At 42.6% G+C, this 18,154-nt stretch overlaps 1 protein-coding gene across 2 annotated transcripts in view; it reads left to right on the forward strand.

The window, feature by feature from the left end:
- LOC129863622 (outer dense fiber protein 2-like) overlaps nt 1–13,067 on the forward strand; it is a 29,008-nt gene extending 15,941 nt beyond the window's left edge. For both annotated transcript variants that reach the window (XM_055935737.1, XM_055935738.1), the window contains exons 11-19: nt 3,861–4,046; nt 8,541–8,650; nt 8,802–8,937; nt 9,327–9,437; nt 9,658–9,921; nt 10,095–10,195; nt 10,470–10,632; nt 11,635–11,760; nt 11,979–13,067. In XM_055935737.1, coding sequence (XP_055791712.1) covers nt 3,861–4,046; nt 8,541–8,650; nt 8,802–8,937; nt 9,327–9,437; nt 9,658–9,921; nt 10,095–10,195; nt 10,470–10,632; nt 11,635–11,760; nt 11,979–12,149 — 1,368 coding nt within the window. In that variant the 3' untranslated portion in view covers nt 12,150–13,067. The remainder of the gene's footprint in view (nt 1–3,860; nt 4,047–8,540; nt 8,651–8,801; nt 8,938–9,326; nt 9,438–9,657; nt 9,922–10,094; nt 10,196–10,469; nt 10,633–11,634; nt 11,761–11,978) is intronic.
- Nucleotides 13,068–18,154: the final 5,087 nt, after the last annotated feature.

Below are 18,154 nucleotides of genomic sequence, written 5' to 3' on the forward strand. Positions count from 1 at the left end.
TGATCATCGTGCTTATTACTGCCAGATGCAAATGTCTGAATCTCAATATCCACAAGATGGCGCTTTGTTTCCTTACTACAAAATCCTACTTTATGTGAACGATTTGAAACTGAATTGAATTAATTCATAATGATTAACAAAAATGCAGTCGATGATGCCATCAAAGGTTTTATTCAAATCAATGCAACTGCATTTGCATCTGGGCTGAATAAATTACAATTAAAGAAGATATCAGAATTGGAAAATTTGTTAACAACATTAGAGCGCTCCCAACAAACACTGTTTTCAGACCAGGTAATGACTACTCTCTTCAAAGTCAAGATAGAACAAAATGTATTAATACGACAGAGAGCAGAATTTGCCATCCATCCAGTTGGACTCAACCATTACTTCCATGGTAATCGACCCAGTTGTCTACTGGCCAACAAGCTTCGCAGTAATGATCAATTAGTGACTATTGAATCTGAATCAGGTCATGAACCAAAGATTCTCCCGTTTCTATAAAGAATTGTACACCTCTGATTGTAAATCCACAGAAAGCCAGATTGAGTCCTTTTTAAACTCCTTCTCTTGCAACTGAGGAAGCCGGCTTGCTGGGAGCCCAAATCTCTCTCCATGAACTCAAAAGGTCATTGGATAACATGAAGAAAGGCTAATTAATTGGTTGTGACGGTATTCCTCCTGAGGTCTATTTAAAATGTTGGAACCAATTAGGGCCACTGTTACTTTAAATGATTAACACATCCATTCACAAAGGTCAATTTGGAAGGGATGCAAGTAAATACAGCACTGTTAACATTTTTATTTAAAAAAGGTAACAGATATTAAACAATTTTCTAAGATTCTGTCATACAGTCTCGAAACTTACTTAGGGTTGTTGGGTTGTATTGGAGTCTCAGTCTTAAATCATTTCCCACACACAGTCTGTGCCTGTATTTAGTTCTCATGCTAGTGAGGGCCGAGAATCCACTCTCACATAGGTACGTGGTTGCAAAGGGCATTAGTGTCTTAACAGCGCGATTTGTCAAGGCAGGATACTCTGAGCGCAGCCCAATCCAGAAATCTGATAGTGGCTTCTGATTTAAATTCAATTTTCACAGAACCGATAGTTGCAATTTCAATGAGTCTCTCTTGTTCAGATATTGGTAAGTGGACTGGAGGCAGGGCATGAAAGAGATAATGAATCCAGTTGTTTGTTTCATCCGTTTTTGGGAAAGTATCTGCGTAATTGCACACCCAACTCACTCCGGTGCTTTGCTGTATCACATTTGACATTGTTCGTAAGCTTGAGTTCATTTGCACACAAAAAAATCATACAATGGTGGAAAGACCTGTGTTGTCCTTGTTAATGCAGACCGAGAAGAGCTCCAACTTCTTAATCATAGCCTCAATTTTGTCCCGCACTTTGAATATAGTTGCAGAGTCCCTGTAAACTCTCTTTCCAGACTCATATCAAACATCTCCAATCCAAAATCAAATCTAGGATCGGCTTTCTATTTCGCAACAAAGCCTCCTTCACTCACGCCACCAAACTTACCCTAGTAAAACTGACTATCCTACCGATCCTCAACTTCGGCGATGTCATCTACAAAGTAGCTTCCAATACTCTACTCAGCAAATTGGATGCAGTTTATCACAGTGCCATCCGTTTTGTTACCAAAGCACCTTATACCACCCACCACTGCGACCTGTATGCTCTAGTCGGCTGGCCCTCGCTACATATTTGTCGCCAGGTCATCTACAAGTCTATGCTAGGTAAAGCTCTGCCTTATCTCAGCTCACTGGTCACGATAACAACACCCACCCGTAGCACGCGCTCCAGCAGGTATATCTCACTGGTCATCCCCAAAGCCAACACCTCCTTTTGCCGCCTTTCCTTCGAGTTCTCTGCTGCCAGTGACTGGAACGAATTGCAAAAATCGCTGAAGCTGGAGACTTACATTTCCCTCACTAACTTTAAACATCAGTTATTCTTAGCAGCTAACCGATCGCTGCAGCTGTACATAGTCCATCTGTAAATAGCCCACCCAATCTACCTACCTCATCCCCATATTGTTTTTATTTACTTTGCTGCTCTTTTGCACACCAGTAGCACTACTTACACACCATCATAAGCTCATCTATCACTCCAGTGTTAATCTCCTAAATTGTAATTACTTTGCTACTATGGCCTATTTATTGCCATACCTTCTCATGCCATTTGCACACACTATATTTAGACATTTTTTTCTCTTTCTATTGTGTTGATTGTACACGCTTGTTTATTCCATGTAACTCTGTGTTGTTTGTGTCGCACTGCTTTGTTTTATCTTGGCCAGGTCGCAGTTGTAAATGAGAACTTGTTCTCAACTAGCTTACCTGGTTAAATAAAAGTGGGAGAGAAAAACATTCCTAGATTCAGATCAGTCAGGCGAGAGAAAACATCACCCAGATAGGCCAGTCGTGTGAGAAACTCATCATCGTGCAAGCAGTCAGACAAGTAAAAATGATGGTCAGTAAAGGAAACTTTAAGCTTGTGTTAATACTTTGCACCTTGATAACCAGGGCACTTCTTTATGTTTTAAAAGCGTTACATGGTCGTTGCCCATATCATTGCATAGTGCAGAATTGGGTTGAGGTCGGGTGATTGTGGAGGCCAGGTCATCTGATGCAGCACTCCGTCACTCTCTTTCTTGTGTTGGGTCATTGTTCTGTTGATAAACAAATGATAGTCCCACTGAGCGCAAACCAAATGGGATGGCGTATCGCTGCAGAATGCTGTGGTAGCCATGCTGGTTAAGTGTGCCTTGAATTCTAAATAAATCCCCAACAGTGTCACCAGCAAAGCACTATCACAACTCGTCCTCCATGCTTCACGGTGGGAAACACTCATGCAGAGATAGTCCGTTCACCTACTCTTTGTAACAAAGTTGGCCCAAGCAAGTCTCTTCATCTTGGTGTCCTTTAGTAGTGGTTTCTTTGCAGCAATTCGATCATGAAAGCCTGATTCACGCAGTCTCTGAGCAGTTGATGTTGAGATGTGTCTGGTTACTTGAACTCTGTGAAGCATTTATTTGGGCTGCAATTTCTGAGGCTGGTAACTCTAATGAACTCATGTCCAAACTTTTGACTGGTACTGTAAGTATTCAGACCCTTTGCTATGAGTCTCAAAATTGAGCTCCGGTGCATCCTGTTTCATATGATGTAGGAGTGCCCTTCAGTTAAATGCTTCTGGGACAATTAATTTAGAAGTGCATGAATGTAAATATTCAATTCTTTGCATCTACTATGTTACTTAACGATGATAGCTCCTTGAATCTCACAATAAATCAGAGAGACGATTACTGCTGCCAGGTAGCACTGCCGCAAAAAAATATGTTGGCTCTTAGATGGCGATCATCTCACTCTCTCCCAATTCGCCAGTGAATACAGTTACTATTAGAAGTTATAACTTTAGAATTATCGATAGCGAGAATGAATGTCAAAAAAGAATTGAGGCCTGAAAAAGTACACTTGACTATGTAAAGAATAATCTCAGCTAAAGCCCAACACATACAAATAAACAATCTATAAAGCCCAAACATATAAACAAAATATACAGTATTTACCTATTTTCATTATTATATATATTTTTGCTTTCAGACCCAAGGGTAAGGGGTACTGGGGGGATGGGAAGGAGTTGAAAACATGGTTTCCAAGAGGGGGGCAGGAGGTAGGTGGTTGTAGGGAGACGTGGGGTTGGGGGAATGGGGAAGGAGATTGGTGGTGGAGGCTCACTTATTTTTTTTCTCTTTCTTTGCATACAAAATGTATTGTTAGTTTTAGGCTCTGCAAAAAAAAGATATTCCTGTTTGTTATCCACTCCTTTCTGATTGGTCCAGAACTTGGAGCGTGCGGCTAACCAGCAGCAGGGAGAGATGGATCACCTGCTGGAGCAGCTGCGGGGTCTGAAACTTCAGGCAGAGTCCAACAAAGAGGCCCTGAAGAGGGCTACGCGGGCCCAGAAACACCGGGCAGAGCGCAGTGAAGACACCGCCGGTCAGCTCAGAGCTCAGCTACTGGACATGGTAGGTGGAAGAAGGGAGATGGTCCCCTACCTCTTAGAACAGGTCTAGGACCAGTTCTGTCTAATCCTCGTTTCAACTCAAAAAGGACAAGAAAGAGAATTTTGACACCCAGCATCTCAGATTATTCTGAAATCTTTTCTATTGCTAGAAAGAGATAAGATTAGCATTCTTGCAACATTATTTTGTTGAAATATAATTTATCTCTGAGAAATTAAGATAATTGATTGCATCCAAATTGGCAATTTAATGTATAGGATTCATATAATATTCAATACATTTGCAGTGCATTTGGTATTCAGACCTCGACTTTTTCCACATTTTGTTATGTTACAGCCTTATTCTAAAATGGATTAAATTGTTTTTCATCAATCTACACACAATAACCCATAATGACAAAACAAAAACAGGTTTTATTACAACGTTTACATAAGTATTCGAACCCTTTATTCAACCCTGGTACCAGGTTTTGTCCAGATCTGATGCTTGACATTCAGGCCAAAGAGTGCAAACTTGTTTTCATCAGAAGAGAGAATCTTGTTTCTCATGGTCTGAGAGTCCTTTAGGTCGCTTTTGGCTAAATCCAAGCCGGCTGTCATGTGCCTTTTACTGAGGAGTGTCGTTGTTTGACCACTCTACCATAAAGGCCTGATTGGTGGAGTGCTACAGAGATGGTTGTCCATCTGGAAAGTTTCCCCATCTCCACAGAGGAACTCTGGACCTCTGTCAGAGTGACCATCGGGTTCTTGGTCACCTCCCTGACCAAGGCCCTTCTCCCCCGATTGCTGAGTTTGGCTGGTCGGCCAGCTCTAGGAAAAGTCTTGGTGGTTCCAAACTTCTTCCATTTAAGAATGAGGGAGGCCACTATGTTTTTGGGGACCTTCAATCAACCTCATGGCTTAGTTTTTGCTCTTAACATGCACTGTCAACTGTGGGACCTTATATAGACAGGTGGGTGCCTTTCCAAATCATGTCTAAGCAATTGAATTTACCACATGTGGACTCCAGTCAAGTTCTAGAAACATCTCAAGGGTGGTCAATGGAAACAGGATGCACCTGAGCTCAGTTTCAAGTATCATAGCAAAGGGTCTGAATACTTATGTAAATAAGGTATTTCTGTTTTAATTTTTTATACATTTGCAAAAAAAAATGTTTTCACGTATTTTGCTTTGTCATTATGTGGTATTGTGTGTAGATTGATGAGGAAAATTTTATTTGGATAAAGTTTAGAAATAGGCTGTAACGTAACAAAATGTGGAAAAAGGGAAGGGGTCTGAATACTTTCCGATTTTTTTATTTATTTATTTATTTTACCGTTATTTTACCAGGTAAGTTGACGGAGAACACGTTCTCATTTGCAGCAACGACCTGGGGAATAGTTACAGGGGAGAGGAGGGGGATGAATGAGCCAATTGTAAACTGGGGATTATTAGGTGACCATGATGGTTTGAGGGCCAGATTGGGAATTTAGCCAGGACACCGGGGTTAACACCCCTACTCTTACAATAAGTGCCATGGAATCTTTAATGACCTCAGAGAGTCAGGACACCCGTTTAACGTCCCATCCGAAAGACGGCACCCTACACAGGGCAGTGTCCCCAATCACTGCCCTGGGGCATTGGGATATTTTGGGATATTCTTTAGACCAGAGGAAAGAGTGCCTCCTACTGGCCCTCCAACACCACTTCCAGCAGCATCTGGTCTCCCATCCAGGGACTGACCAGGACCAACCCTGCTTAGCTTCAGAAGCAAGCTGTATAGTACTGTATAGTATCAGTTCTCTATGTTTGACATGTACTATGGCATTGCGGCTTGAAAATATTGATTCTTCATCCTTTGTATTGTATTGCCAGTGAATTTGGTGATGGTGTTTTCCTTGTTCAGAGAAATTAGTCATTGAAGTTGTTAGCTCCATACCTCATCCTGCATTCTGATATTACCAGGTTCTTCATTTTCAAATCATCTTAAATTATCAAAAAATGTATTGTTTAACTCAATGTTACTTGTGAATGATTTGGAAATGAAGCGCAAAAATGGTAATATAGGTACCATTGACTTGAATTGGATTTGCATGGGTTGCTGTCATCTTGTCCATAGACTATTTACAGAGTACTTTTGTAATTTGAGTGAATTATCCTTTTAACTGGTTTATTTAATTAAAATGTGTATATTTAACCAAGCAAGTCAGATAAGAAGAAATTCTCATTTACAATGACGGCCTAGGAACAGTGGGTTACTGCCTTGTTCAGGGGCAGAACGACAGATTTTTACCTTGTCAGCTCGGGGATTCGATCTAGCAACCTTTCGGTTACTGGCCCAACGCTGTAATCACTAGGCTACCTGCCGCCCCCGATCAACTCAAATGTAATTGGTCACATACACATATTTAGAAGATGTTATTGCGGTTGTAGCGAAATGCTTGTAATGCTTGGGGGAAGGTGGGGGATTATATATTTTTATCACTTAATGGCAGGAACAACACCATGAAGTGGTCAGAATCTGGTAATATCAGGATGTCGGCTGGGACATCAACTTGAATGACTAATTTCACTGAACAGAGGAAAGAAATCACTAAATGAACTGAGAATTCATTACATAGGATGAAGAAACAATACTCCAAACCGCAGCTCCATACTACTTGTCAGACATAGAGAACTGATACTGTATACTCGTTGTTAGGTTTGGATTGGCGTGGAGGTTCCGTGGGTGGCTTTTTACAATTTCTTTGGTCCAAAATTGGATGTTGGGTATTATATTTATTGAATGTTATCCTATATATTAATATGGCCAATTTGGATGCAAATCAATTAGCTTAATTTAGCTTGGATCAAATTATATTTAAACAAAATAATGTTGCAGGAATGCTAATCTTATCTGTTTTTACACTGAACAAAAATATAAATGCAACATGTAAAGTGTTGGTCCCATGTTTCATGAGCTGAAATAAAAGAGCCCATGTTCCAAAAGCTTATTTCTTTCAAATTTTGTGCACAATTTTATTTTTTACATCCCTGGTAGTGAGCATTTCTTTTTTGCCAAGATAATCCATCCACCTGACAGGTGTGGCATAGAAAGAAGCTGATTAAACAGCATGATCATTACACAGGAGCACCTTGTGCTGGGGACAATAAAAAGCCACTCTAAAATCTGCAGTTTTGTCACACAACACAATGCCACAGATGTCTCAAGTTTTGAGGGAGCGTGCAATTGACATGCTGACTGAAGAAATGCCCACCAGAGCTGTTGCCAGAGAATTTAATGTAAATCTTTCTTCCATAAGCCACCTCCAACGTCGTTTAGTGAATTTGGCAGTACGTGCAACCGGCCTCACTACCGCAGGCCACGTGTAACCACGCCAGCCCAGGCCCTCCACATCTAGCTTCTTCACCTGCGGGATCGTCTGAGACCAACCACCCGGACAGCTGATGAAACTGTGGGTTTGCACAACCAAAGAATTTCCGCTAAAACCGTCAGAAACCATCTCAGGGAAGCTCATCTGCGTGTTCATCGTCCTTACCAGAGTCTTGATCTGACTGCAGTTCGGTGTTGTAAATGACTTCACTGGGTAAATGCTCACCTTTGATGGCCACTGGCAGGCTGGAGAAGTGTGCTCTTCACGGATGAATTCCGGTTTCAACTGTACCGGGCAGATGGCAGACGTCGTGTGGGCGACGAACACAATTGCCATTTTTCAGTGGCAATTTAAATGCACAAAGATACTGTGACGAGATCCTGAGACCCATTGTCGTGCCATTCATCCGCCACCATTACCTCATGTGTCAGCATGATAATGCATAGCCCCATGTCACAAGGATCTGTACACAATTCCTGGAAACTGAAAATGTCCTTGTTCGTCAGTGGCCTGCATTCTCAGACATGTCACCCATTGAGCATGTTTGGGATGCTCTGGATTGAACAGCGTGTTCCAGTTCCCGCCAATGTCCAGCAACTTTGCACAGCCATTGAAGAGGAGTGGGACAACATTCCACAATCAACAGCCTGATCAACTCTATTCGAAGGAGATGTGTCGCGCTGCATGAGGCAAATGGTGGTCACACCAGATACTGTCTGGTTTTCTGATCCACACCCCTACCTTTTGTTTAAAGTATCTGTGACCAACAGATGCATATCTGTATGCCCAGTCATGTGAAATCCATAGATTAGGGACTAATGCATTTATTTAAATTGACTGATAACCTTATGAACTGTAACTCAGTAAACATTTTGAAATTGTTGCATTTATATTTTTGTTCAGTCTAACTACAGAAACAATTTCAGAACAATCTGAGATGGTGGTTGTCATGGCTTGCTGAAATGACATGGAACATCTCATCAATGCTTAGGAACAAGATGTTCCAATGAAGAACTTCTTGAATGCTTAGTCGAATTACGTTTGTTAGTAATGGGCTAGAACAATAGCCAGATGTACCATGTAGCTCACCAGGACCAGGTTTAAATACTTTTCACATCTATTGGATGATGTTGCTACCTACACAGGAGAACCAGATGGCTGAGGCCCTATCAGCAGCAGAAAATTGGCGTAGTCGCCACGCCCAGGAAATGAAGGACAAGACTCAGCTAGATATGGAGGTCTCAGTCCTCAACAGGTGAGAGAGTTGCTTCAGTTTTTCTCAGAATAATAGGGAACACAGCATCATGAGCAATCATGAATATGGTCAAGTTGTACATTTATGGTCTAACATAAAGCCCAGCTGACCTAAAAACCTTTATAATCCTGACCATACCCCGTGCGTGCAGCCGAGTGTCAGACCTGACAGAGAAACTCCGTGGGACAGAGGACAAGGCCCGGGCCGAGAGAGAGGGGCTCCTGGACCGCCTGCACAGCCTCACCACAGAGGGCACCCACGCCAAGCTAGAGAACCAGAGCCTCAAGGTCAGTGATGACAATGGACTAACTCTTGGAATTATTAGGCCAGTTTTCCCAGACAGATTAATTTTAGTTGGACAAAAAAAATCACTTTGAATGGATATTCTTCATTGAGCATACTTTTTAAACCATGCAGTAGGCTTAATCTGTGCCTGGGAAATAATCCAATTATGTGGTCTTTTGTCATTTACAAGAATTACGTCTGTACCCAGTACCAAATAGTAGGTGGTTCTGGTTCTAGTACCTTACAAAGATTTGAAAGTAATTCAATATACATAGATTTAGCCGACCAGATATTGGATTGCTTTATTGCATCATAACATGGACTTGTGGTCAGATTATTCTGGACACAGTTCTGTACTGTAGGCTGACAGGCATACGTTCCCCTCTTTCAGGTCATGTTGTCTGCAGTGGAGGAGAAGCTGACTCTGTCCCAGTCAGAGGTACAACAGGTCAAAGCCTCTGTGAAGCAATACGAGAGCCTAGTGGACAGCTACAAGACCCAGGTAAATACACACACACACACACACACACACAGGTATACACACACAGGTATGCACACACGCTGTACCCACATACAGACTCTTAAGGTGCGGAAAGCAAACATGCAATAATAGGCTAAATGAAAAGGAGAATTATAGTCCATAAATTACAATGTGTGTGTATGTTGTTCGTGCGTGCCTCATGTGTTTTCTGTGCTTCTGTGTAACGCTACCCACCACCCAGGTGGTGAAGACACGGGCGGAGGCAGACGAGTACTGTGCCAGGCTGGGACAAGCAGAGCGAGAGGCGCGGGAGGTCCGGGACCAGCTGGAGAGCGAAGTGGAGGTGGTGCGCAGGGAGCTGCTGGGCCGGCTGACGGAGCTGGAGCCTCTTCCTGAGGCACTGCGGCGCTCTGAGGTCCTACTGGAAGAAGCTCAGGACAGAGAACACGCCCAGGAGAGACGTAGCACTGAGCTGAGTACCGTCCTGGCTGACCTGCGCATGAAGGTGTGGGGGTTGGGGGGGGGAGTTTGTGTGGGGTGGAACGTGCTTGTGTGTGGTGGGGAGGGTGGTGTATGTGTGCTGTACACAATGTGATGATATGCACATCTTCCAAACTGTGGCTTTATCAGTTTAATAATATGATAATAATAGTATAATTGTTAATGTTTTGTGTCTAGGTGGAGCAGCAGGGCAGCCAGGTGGAGCTGCTGAGACAGAAAAGGTCTGTCCTGTTGGAGGAGAACAAACAGCTGCAGCACCGTGTGGAGAGTCTGGAGAGGTCAGACGGTCACGGCCAATCCAGAGCCAATATCATAACGCGCTGAACAGAGAGTGTGTGTGTGTGTGTGTACGTGCGTAGTATGATACATAATATATACCGACGCTTTTATCCAACTTTTACTACGTTGTTAGTTTGTGACCTGGCAGATACATGTGACCCCCTGTGTGTGTGTGTGTTTATGTATACCGTGTTTGTATGGTGTGTGTATATGTGTGAACATACCTGGGTTTGAGAGCCCATCCATCTTTCCCATCCCATCTCTCCCTTACAGGAAGCTAGAGGAGGCCACTTGTCAGAACAGAGACCTGGTGGGGGTGATCGCCAAGCGGGAGGAGACCATCCATGGCAATCAGCTCCGGCTGGAGGAGAAGTCCCGCGAGTGCACGCACCTGACCTGCCAGCTGGAGGAGGCCTTGGATGATGCCCGACGCCAGGTCTGTCTGGGGCACCTGGGCATAGGCTACTTGGGGAATAACTGGGTAGGGGAATAGGTGGTGGGAGGGAGCATTGCAGCTTGAGATCAATATGTGCATCAGATTATGTTCACTGGTGTTAGGTTCTAAATTAACCTATTAAAACTCACGGATGATTAGTAAAGCTTAAACCAAGTGTATTCCCCCATTGGGTCATACAGCTGCATAAGACAAATACATGGTTCCACAAGTGGTAGTATATATACACCCCAATTTGGGGTGGAATCTCCTCCTTCTCTCTAAACATTACATCTTTGTTGCTAGGCAGGAAATTAAGTGACGCGGGCAATAAACTGTTCCTTCTCCCTTAACATGACCTGACCTGACCTCGGCCCCCTTCCTCACTAAACCACTTCTCTCCACCCTTATCAGTGCCTGCCAAGATGTGATCGTCTTTCCTTCACTCAGTACATTCCAAGCTTAAATGCCTCCACCATATACATTCCTCCTACAGATACCCATTAACTCCTGGTTTAAAAACCAGACTATGGCACTCCTCATGTCTCTAGTATAACTGATGATCAACAATATTTAAAGTTTAGAAATCTGAACCAATCACTGGTCATTTAAAAGTCGCAAAAATGATTACTGTTTTTTGCATGGACATTGTAAAATTGAGATGCAAGTATTGAATTGAGTGATTTGGTTGTTTTACATTTTAGCATTGTGAATACTCACAGACCAACATTAGTTTACACTGACTTTGTAATTTTCTTCCCTGGGGTGCACAGCCATTTTGATTTGTGGTTATTGTAACAAGTCAGTTGCTCTGTCTGATGGAGTATCACGGTCCTGGTGTATAGGTGGTCCTCTGTAGCTCAGTTGGTAGAGCATGGCGCTTGCAACTCCTGGATAGTGGGATCAATTCCCTGGACCACCCATACATAAAATGTATGCACGCATGACTGTAAGTCACTTTGGATAAAAGTGTCTGCTAAATGGCATATATTATTATTATATTAGGTGTCCCAGACCCGGGAACGTGCGATCACCAAAGAGCGCTCCACCCAGTCCAAGGTGGTGGACCTGGAGACCCAGCTAAGCAGGACCACCACAGAACTCACCACCCTCCGCCGCAGCAAAGAGGAGGTGAGGGAGAGTGTTTTAGAAATACACATCTCTAGCGTCAACTCTGATTATAAATCTCTCATCATCTCTAAAACTATTGCGGTCAAAGACATAGTGAATCATAACAATACACATCTTGGCACACACACTTTAGAAATCAAAGAATATTTCATTTTAATAAGAGAATTGCTGTGGTGTGTGTCTATCTGTCTGCGTGTGTGCACCTCCGCCACCCTCAGGCGGAGCGGCGGTACCAGTCCCGTCTTCAGGATGTGAAGGATCGTCTGGAGCAGTCGGACAGCACCAACAGGAGTCTGCAGAACTACGTCCAGTTCCTCAAAGCCTCTTATGCCAACGTGTTCGGAGACTCCGCCCTCACCAGCACTCTGCGGGCCCCTTCTCCCATCTGAGGGGACTCTCCCCAAAGATTCTCTCAGAAAACACACACCTACAATTATGCACGCATGCGCACATACACACACACACACACAAATACACACACCCCATTTGAGGGAAGTCTTCCCTAAAGATTCTCTCTGATCACACACATCATTATCCAGGTCTATACTCAGTGCTCTTTTCATCTATATTCAATGTTGATTTTGTGGGTGTATATGTTCCAATTATACATTATATCAATATGGTTCCAATTATACAATATCAATAAGGTTACAATATAAGACATCAATAGTTTACACAGACTTTACTTCAGGCTTGTCTGCATTAATTACAGTTGTCCTATAGTTGTTCACGTCCTTCTGACTTCATTATGTTTTCAGTTCTACTGTTAATGATGTCTCGGCATACTGTATCATTCTGTACCTTACTGTACAACAGCATGTAGCCACCACCTAAAAAATGTAATCTACCAAAACATAGCTGTCCAACAGATCTGGGACTTATCATATTAGTGTTATCTTGTCTATTTTTCATCTTATCATATTACGGGAATTGTTCCAATGGTGCTATGATTGGTTAGCCTAGTCCCAGATCTGTTTGCGCTATCATGTCAACTCCTGTTTGGAATGACAAGGAGTGGCATGATGGCACAAACAGACTGGTACCCAGGCTACTGATTGGTGCTGTCTGCTAAACAAAGCCATATCAATGAATCCAATTATTTCGTTTGGGTTGTTTGCTGTTTATTTGTGTCAGTATTTGTCTAAAATGTGATACCCATGAGAAGAATCAACAGTGAAGGAGTTGTGCTCTTGTCAATAATTTAAATATTTCTGCTTTAATTATGAAATAGGAGATATATATTTGTAATGGCCATTTTATATACCTTGAATGTGTATTGAGTTGCAATAAAGCAATTTCATCAAGAATATGTCTTTCTTTCTGGTTATAGCCTACACTCTTGTAGTATCATCATCCACTTGAATATTGATAAAAAGGCAAAGAAATTGATCATTTATGAAATATTGTCCAAAAAAATCTGACTACTATTGTATAGAAGAGTACTTTGCATGGTATTTGTTATGCATGGAATTGAATAAATATTTTCAGTATGACAGACGCTTGTCATAAGACTGTGGACCTGTTCAACATCGACTGCATAGCAGTCAACTACAAATCACCTGGCATAAAATAACTACCCTTTTCTTGCCACACACTAGTCCCAACATCACATCCTCCAGTTTCAGACCCAAATCAAGTAGCTGAGGTCACACAGCATTTGGTTCTTCTGGATTGCCGAGATTACGGTAACTCCGATGTCTCTTATTAAGGATCATTTATTCTTGATCTGAAAATGTGATGCAATTGCGGAGCCTACGGGGGCATGCAGAGGCCAAATCAAGCCCTGAACAGTATCGCCGAGCGCCTCTCAAATTATGTCATAATGCGGAGGACTCGGTATGGCTCCGCATTGACATGATTGGTTGACGGTAGGTGGGGGCGGGAGGTCATGTATAAACACAAACTCACTTCCTTGACAACTCCCTTAACAACAGCTCTGCGTTGCTCCGCCAAGCGAAAGTAGTATAAATGCCCTGCCTTCTACAGAGGCAGTATCACTCTAAATGCTGCACGGCCAATGCCGTAGCTTTGTCTTTTCTCGCTTTGTTCTTGTACTTGTCACGTTGCTGTGTTATCGTGGATGCATTAAAAGGGGTTCTTCAAAGAATTTATAGGGGTTCCCCTGCAGTTTCAATTTGAAGAACCCCTAATGGATACTCCAGGAACCTTTGATTTTTTAGAGTGTGTTGGGGAACCTCTATAAGTTCTTCAAAGAACCCCCTTTAATGGTTCCTCAAATATCTTTTCGGGGTTAATCTTTAATTATTATTATTATAATTATTAATAATCAGCATAAAAATAACAACAACACAATATTTTTGTTGTCAGTGTTTATTAGTAGCAAATCAGAATTCAATGTAAGCTTTTTTACAGAATAGTGTAGGTTAACGGGAAGAATAAACCAAAACCACAATATACCTTGCTCGTATCAATATCAAACGGTATCGATATCATATCAAATGATCAATATTGGTGCCCACCACTACATTAAATGAATAACACATTTACAGTACCAGTCAAAAGTTTGGACACACCTACTCATTCAAGGGTTTTTCTTTATTTTTTTACTATTTTCTACATTGTAGAATAATAGTGAAGACATCAAAACTATGAAATAACACATGGAATCATTTAAGATTCTTCAAAGTAGACACCCTTTGCCTTAATGACAGCTTTGCAAACTCTTGGCATTCTCTCAACCAGCTTCATGAGGTAGTCACTTGGAATACATTTCAATTAACAGGTGTGCCTTGTTAAAAATGTATTTATGGAATTTCTTTCCTTCTTAATGCATTTGAGCTAATCAGTTGTGTTGTGACAAGGTGGGGGTTGTATACAGAAGATAGCCCTATTTGGTAAAAGACCAAGTCCATATTATGGCAAGAACAGCGCAAATAAACAAAAAGAAATGACAATCCATCATTACTTTAAGACAGTGGTCACCAACCTTTTCTGAGTTAAGATCAGTCAAAAAGCAAGCTGAGATCTACTGCTCAGATTTTTTTTTTTACATGAATTACCCTCACACAAACAGTTTTGTAGGAATGAGGTTTGGCCAGTACATTATCACAGCATATTGGCTATATGATTGGCCTGCCAATATTGTTAATCAGACCATATCATATTTCAAAACTCGAGCTTTGATAACTAAATAGATCAGTTGGTTTAGTACTTTGCGACACTGTGGAGAATGAATTTAAATAATTAGCATTTTTATTTTACTGGACTGATGGTACCTGCATCTGATGGTCAACGAGGTCAATTGACGACGTCAGTGATCTTCAGGTCGAAAAGTCGGAGCTCTAGAAGATGCCAGTTTCCGACTTGGAATTCCGAGTTGGATGACCGTTCAAAACAATTTTTCCCAACCGCCTCTCACGGTCCCTGCTCTCTCCTTCCTTTTCTCCGGTAAGACTGACCAGAGAGGGGACACCGTCTTCCACCTGACGGCGAAACTCGAGCATCTGCCTCATGCACAAATTCATGTTGTTCCTATGACCAGATAAAGTTAAATATTCCTTCATATTAAAATCGACACGACGAGCTGCTAATAATAATAAAAAACGCAGGGCTATCGATACTTGGCTACTCATTCATTGCAGCATCAGCCCGAGCAGAAGTAACGTTACGAAGAAGCACGTTTTGTAATAGTGTTGAATACAAACAGTGAGTGCTGAATATAAACATGAACTCACTCATAATAACAGCATCTATTTGCTGTATTCGTTGACAGTCACTCTGTGGTCATGGTTTTAAAAGTCATTCAATCTTACGTAGCCTATTAAACTTGGCTGTGGCCAGGGTCATCGAAGCTCTGTAGCCACGGTGATTTGAGCTATCCGATTGGGCAGCGCAGTAGGTGCTCTCGATTTAGTCACAGATTTGCCTTGTCTGCAGGGTAGGCGGAGTTTGTTTCATGAGAACACTTTGCTTACCCGGTGCGCAGGACTTTTGAATCAAGTGCACCTACCGGCAACAGCTCAACGCGATTTTAAAAAAGGAGCGTAAAGCTTTATCGTTCGTTGGCTTTTCTACAGAAATATTTGGTGATCGACTAGGAATGCCTTGACGATCGCGATCGACTGGTTGGCGACCACTGCTTTAAGACATGAAAGTCAGTCAATCCGGAAAATTTCAAGAACTTTAAAAGTGTCTTCAAGTGAGTCCCAAAAACCATGAAGCACTATGATGAAACTGGCTCTCATGAGGACCACAAAAGGAAAGGAAGACCCAGAGTTTCCTCTGCTGCAGAGGATAAGTTCATTACAGTTACCAGCCTCAGAAATTGCAGCCCAAATAAATGTTACAGAGTTCAAGTAACAGACACATCTCAACATCAACTGTTAAGACAAGACTGCGTGAATTAGGCCTGGTCAAATTGCTGCAAAGAAAGAAACCACTACTAAAGGACACCAATAATAAGAAGAGACTGGCTTGGGTCAAGAAACACGATTAATGGACATTAGACCGGTGGAAATCTGTACTTTGGTCCGATGAGTCCAAATTTTAGATTTTTGGTTCCAACCGCTGTGTCTTTGTGAGACACAGAGTAGGTGAACGGATGATCTCCGGATGTGTTGTTCCTACCGTGAAGCAGGAGTAGGTGTGATGGTGTGGGGGTGCTTTGCTGGTGACACTGTTGGTGAGTTATTTAGAATTCAAGGCACACTTAACCAGCATGGCCGCCACAGCATTCTGCAGTGATACGCCATCCCATTTGGTTTGCACTTAGTGGGACTATCATTTGTTTTTCAACAGGACAATGACCCAAACACACCTCCAGGCTGTGTAAGGGCTATTTGACCAAGGAGAGTCAAGAGTGTGCAAGAGTGTGCAAGAGTGTGCAAAGTGGTCATCAAGGCAAAGTGTGGCTACTTTGAAGAATCTAAATTCTGAAATACATTTTGATTTGTTTAACACTTTTTTGGTTACTACAGGATTCCATATGTGTTATTTCATAGTTTTGATGTCTTCACTATTATTCTACAATGTAGAAAATAGTAAAAATAAAGAAGAATCCTTGAATGAGTAGGTGTGTCCAAACCTTTGACTGGCGCTGTTTATTTAAATATAATTTAACTATTAAGCATATAGCCTAATTTCATCAATCTGCTGTATCATTCAAGCTTAAAACCTTAACTTCTTTCAACTAAGTAATTTCCTCTTTGATAACTCATGTCAAACATAGTCTTGCATGCCATTGTAATTTTAATTTTAACCCCTTTTCTCCCCAATTTTCGTGGTATCCAATCGCTAGTAATTACTATCTTGTCTCATCGCTACAACTACCGTACGGGCTCGGGAGAGACGAAGGTTCGAAAGCCATGCGTCCTCCGAGGCACAACCCAACCAAGCCGCACTGCTTCTTTAACACAGCGCGCCTCCAACCCGGAAGCCAGCCACAACAATGTGTAGGAGGAAACACCGTGCACCTGGCCCCCTTGGTTAGCGCGCACTGCGCCCAGCCCGCCACAGGAGTCGCTGGAGCGCGATGAGACAAGGAAATCCCTACCGGCCAAACCCTCCCTATCCCGGACGACGCTAGCCCAATTGTGCGTCGCCCCACGGACCTCCCGGTCGCGGCCGGCTGCGACAGAGCCTGGGGGCGAACCCAGAGACTCTGGTGGCGCAGTTAGCACTGCGATGCAGTGCCCTAGACCACTGCGCCACCCGGGAGGCGTAGAGAGCCTTTTTAAGTCTCTATTTGGTTTGGTCAGGGTGTGATTTGGGGTGGGCATTCTATGTTTTGTTTTCTAAGATTTTGTGTTTCTATGTTTTGGCCGGGTATGGTTCTCAATCAGGGACAGCTGTCTATCGTTGTCTCTGATTGGGAACCATACTTAGGTAGCCCTTTTTCCCTCCTTTCGTTGTGGGTAGTTGTCTTTGTTTGTGGCGCTATAGCCCTTAAGCTTCACGGTAGGTTGTTTTTCGTTTGTTGTTTTGTTGGTGACATTTTGAAATAAAAAGTCATGTACGCTTACCACGCTGCGCTTTGGTCCAGTTCTTCCTTCAACGACGACCGTGACAGTCGTGTCCCATGTATAAATCGTGTATATATCTTTTTTCTTCGCATGTATTTTTCTTAACCCCAACTTCAACATACTCTCCTGCAATTCGTCTCACCCAATGTGGTATGGATCTGCTATTTTATTTACTTTGAACCGGAACCTCCAACAGAAGCTAGCCAGCTAACAAGCTAGTAGTCAGCTAGCCACTGCTAGTGGTCATCTTTAGCCCGGACAACTCTCGCCAGTTTGCACAGCGCGACTCAAACCAGAGCAAATCGGCTGATTTTTCTCCATATCTCCGGATTCCTACCGCAACCTCAACCTTTTCACCTGGATCATTGCAGCTAGCTAGCTGCTATCCGAGTGGCCACTCCTGGCTAATGTCT

The sequence above is a fragment of the Salvelinus fontinalis genome, chromosome 10, assembly GCF_029448725.1.
Source record: "Salvelinus fontinalis isolate EN_2023a chromosome 10, ASM2944872v1, whole genome shotgun sequence".
NCBI lineage: Eukaryota > Metazoa > Chordata > Actinopteri > Salmoniformes > Salmonidae > Salvelinus > Salvelinus fontinalis.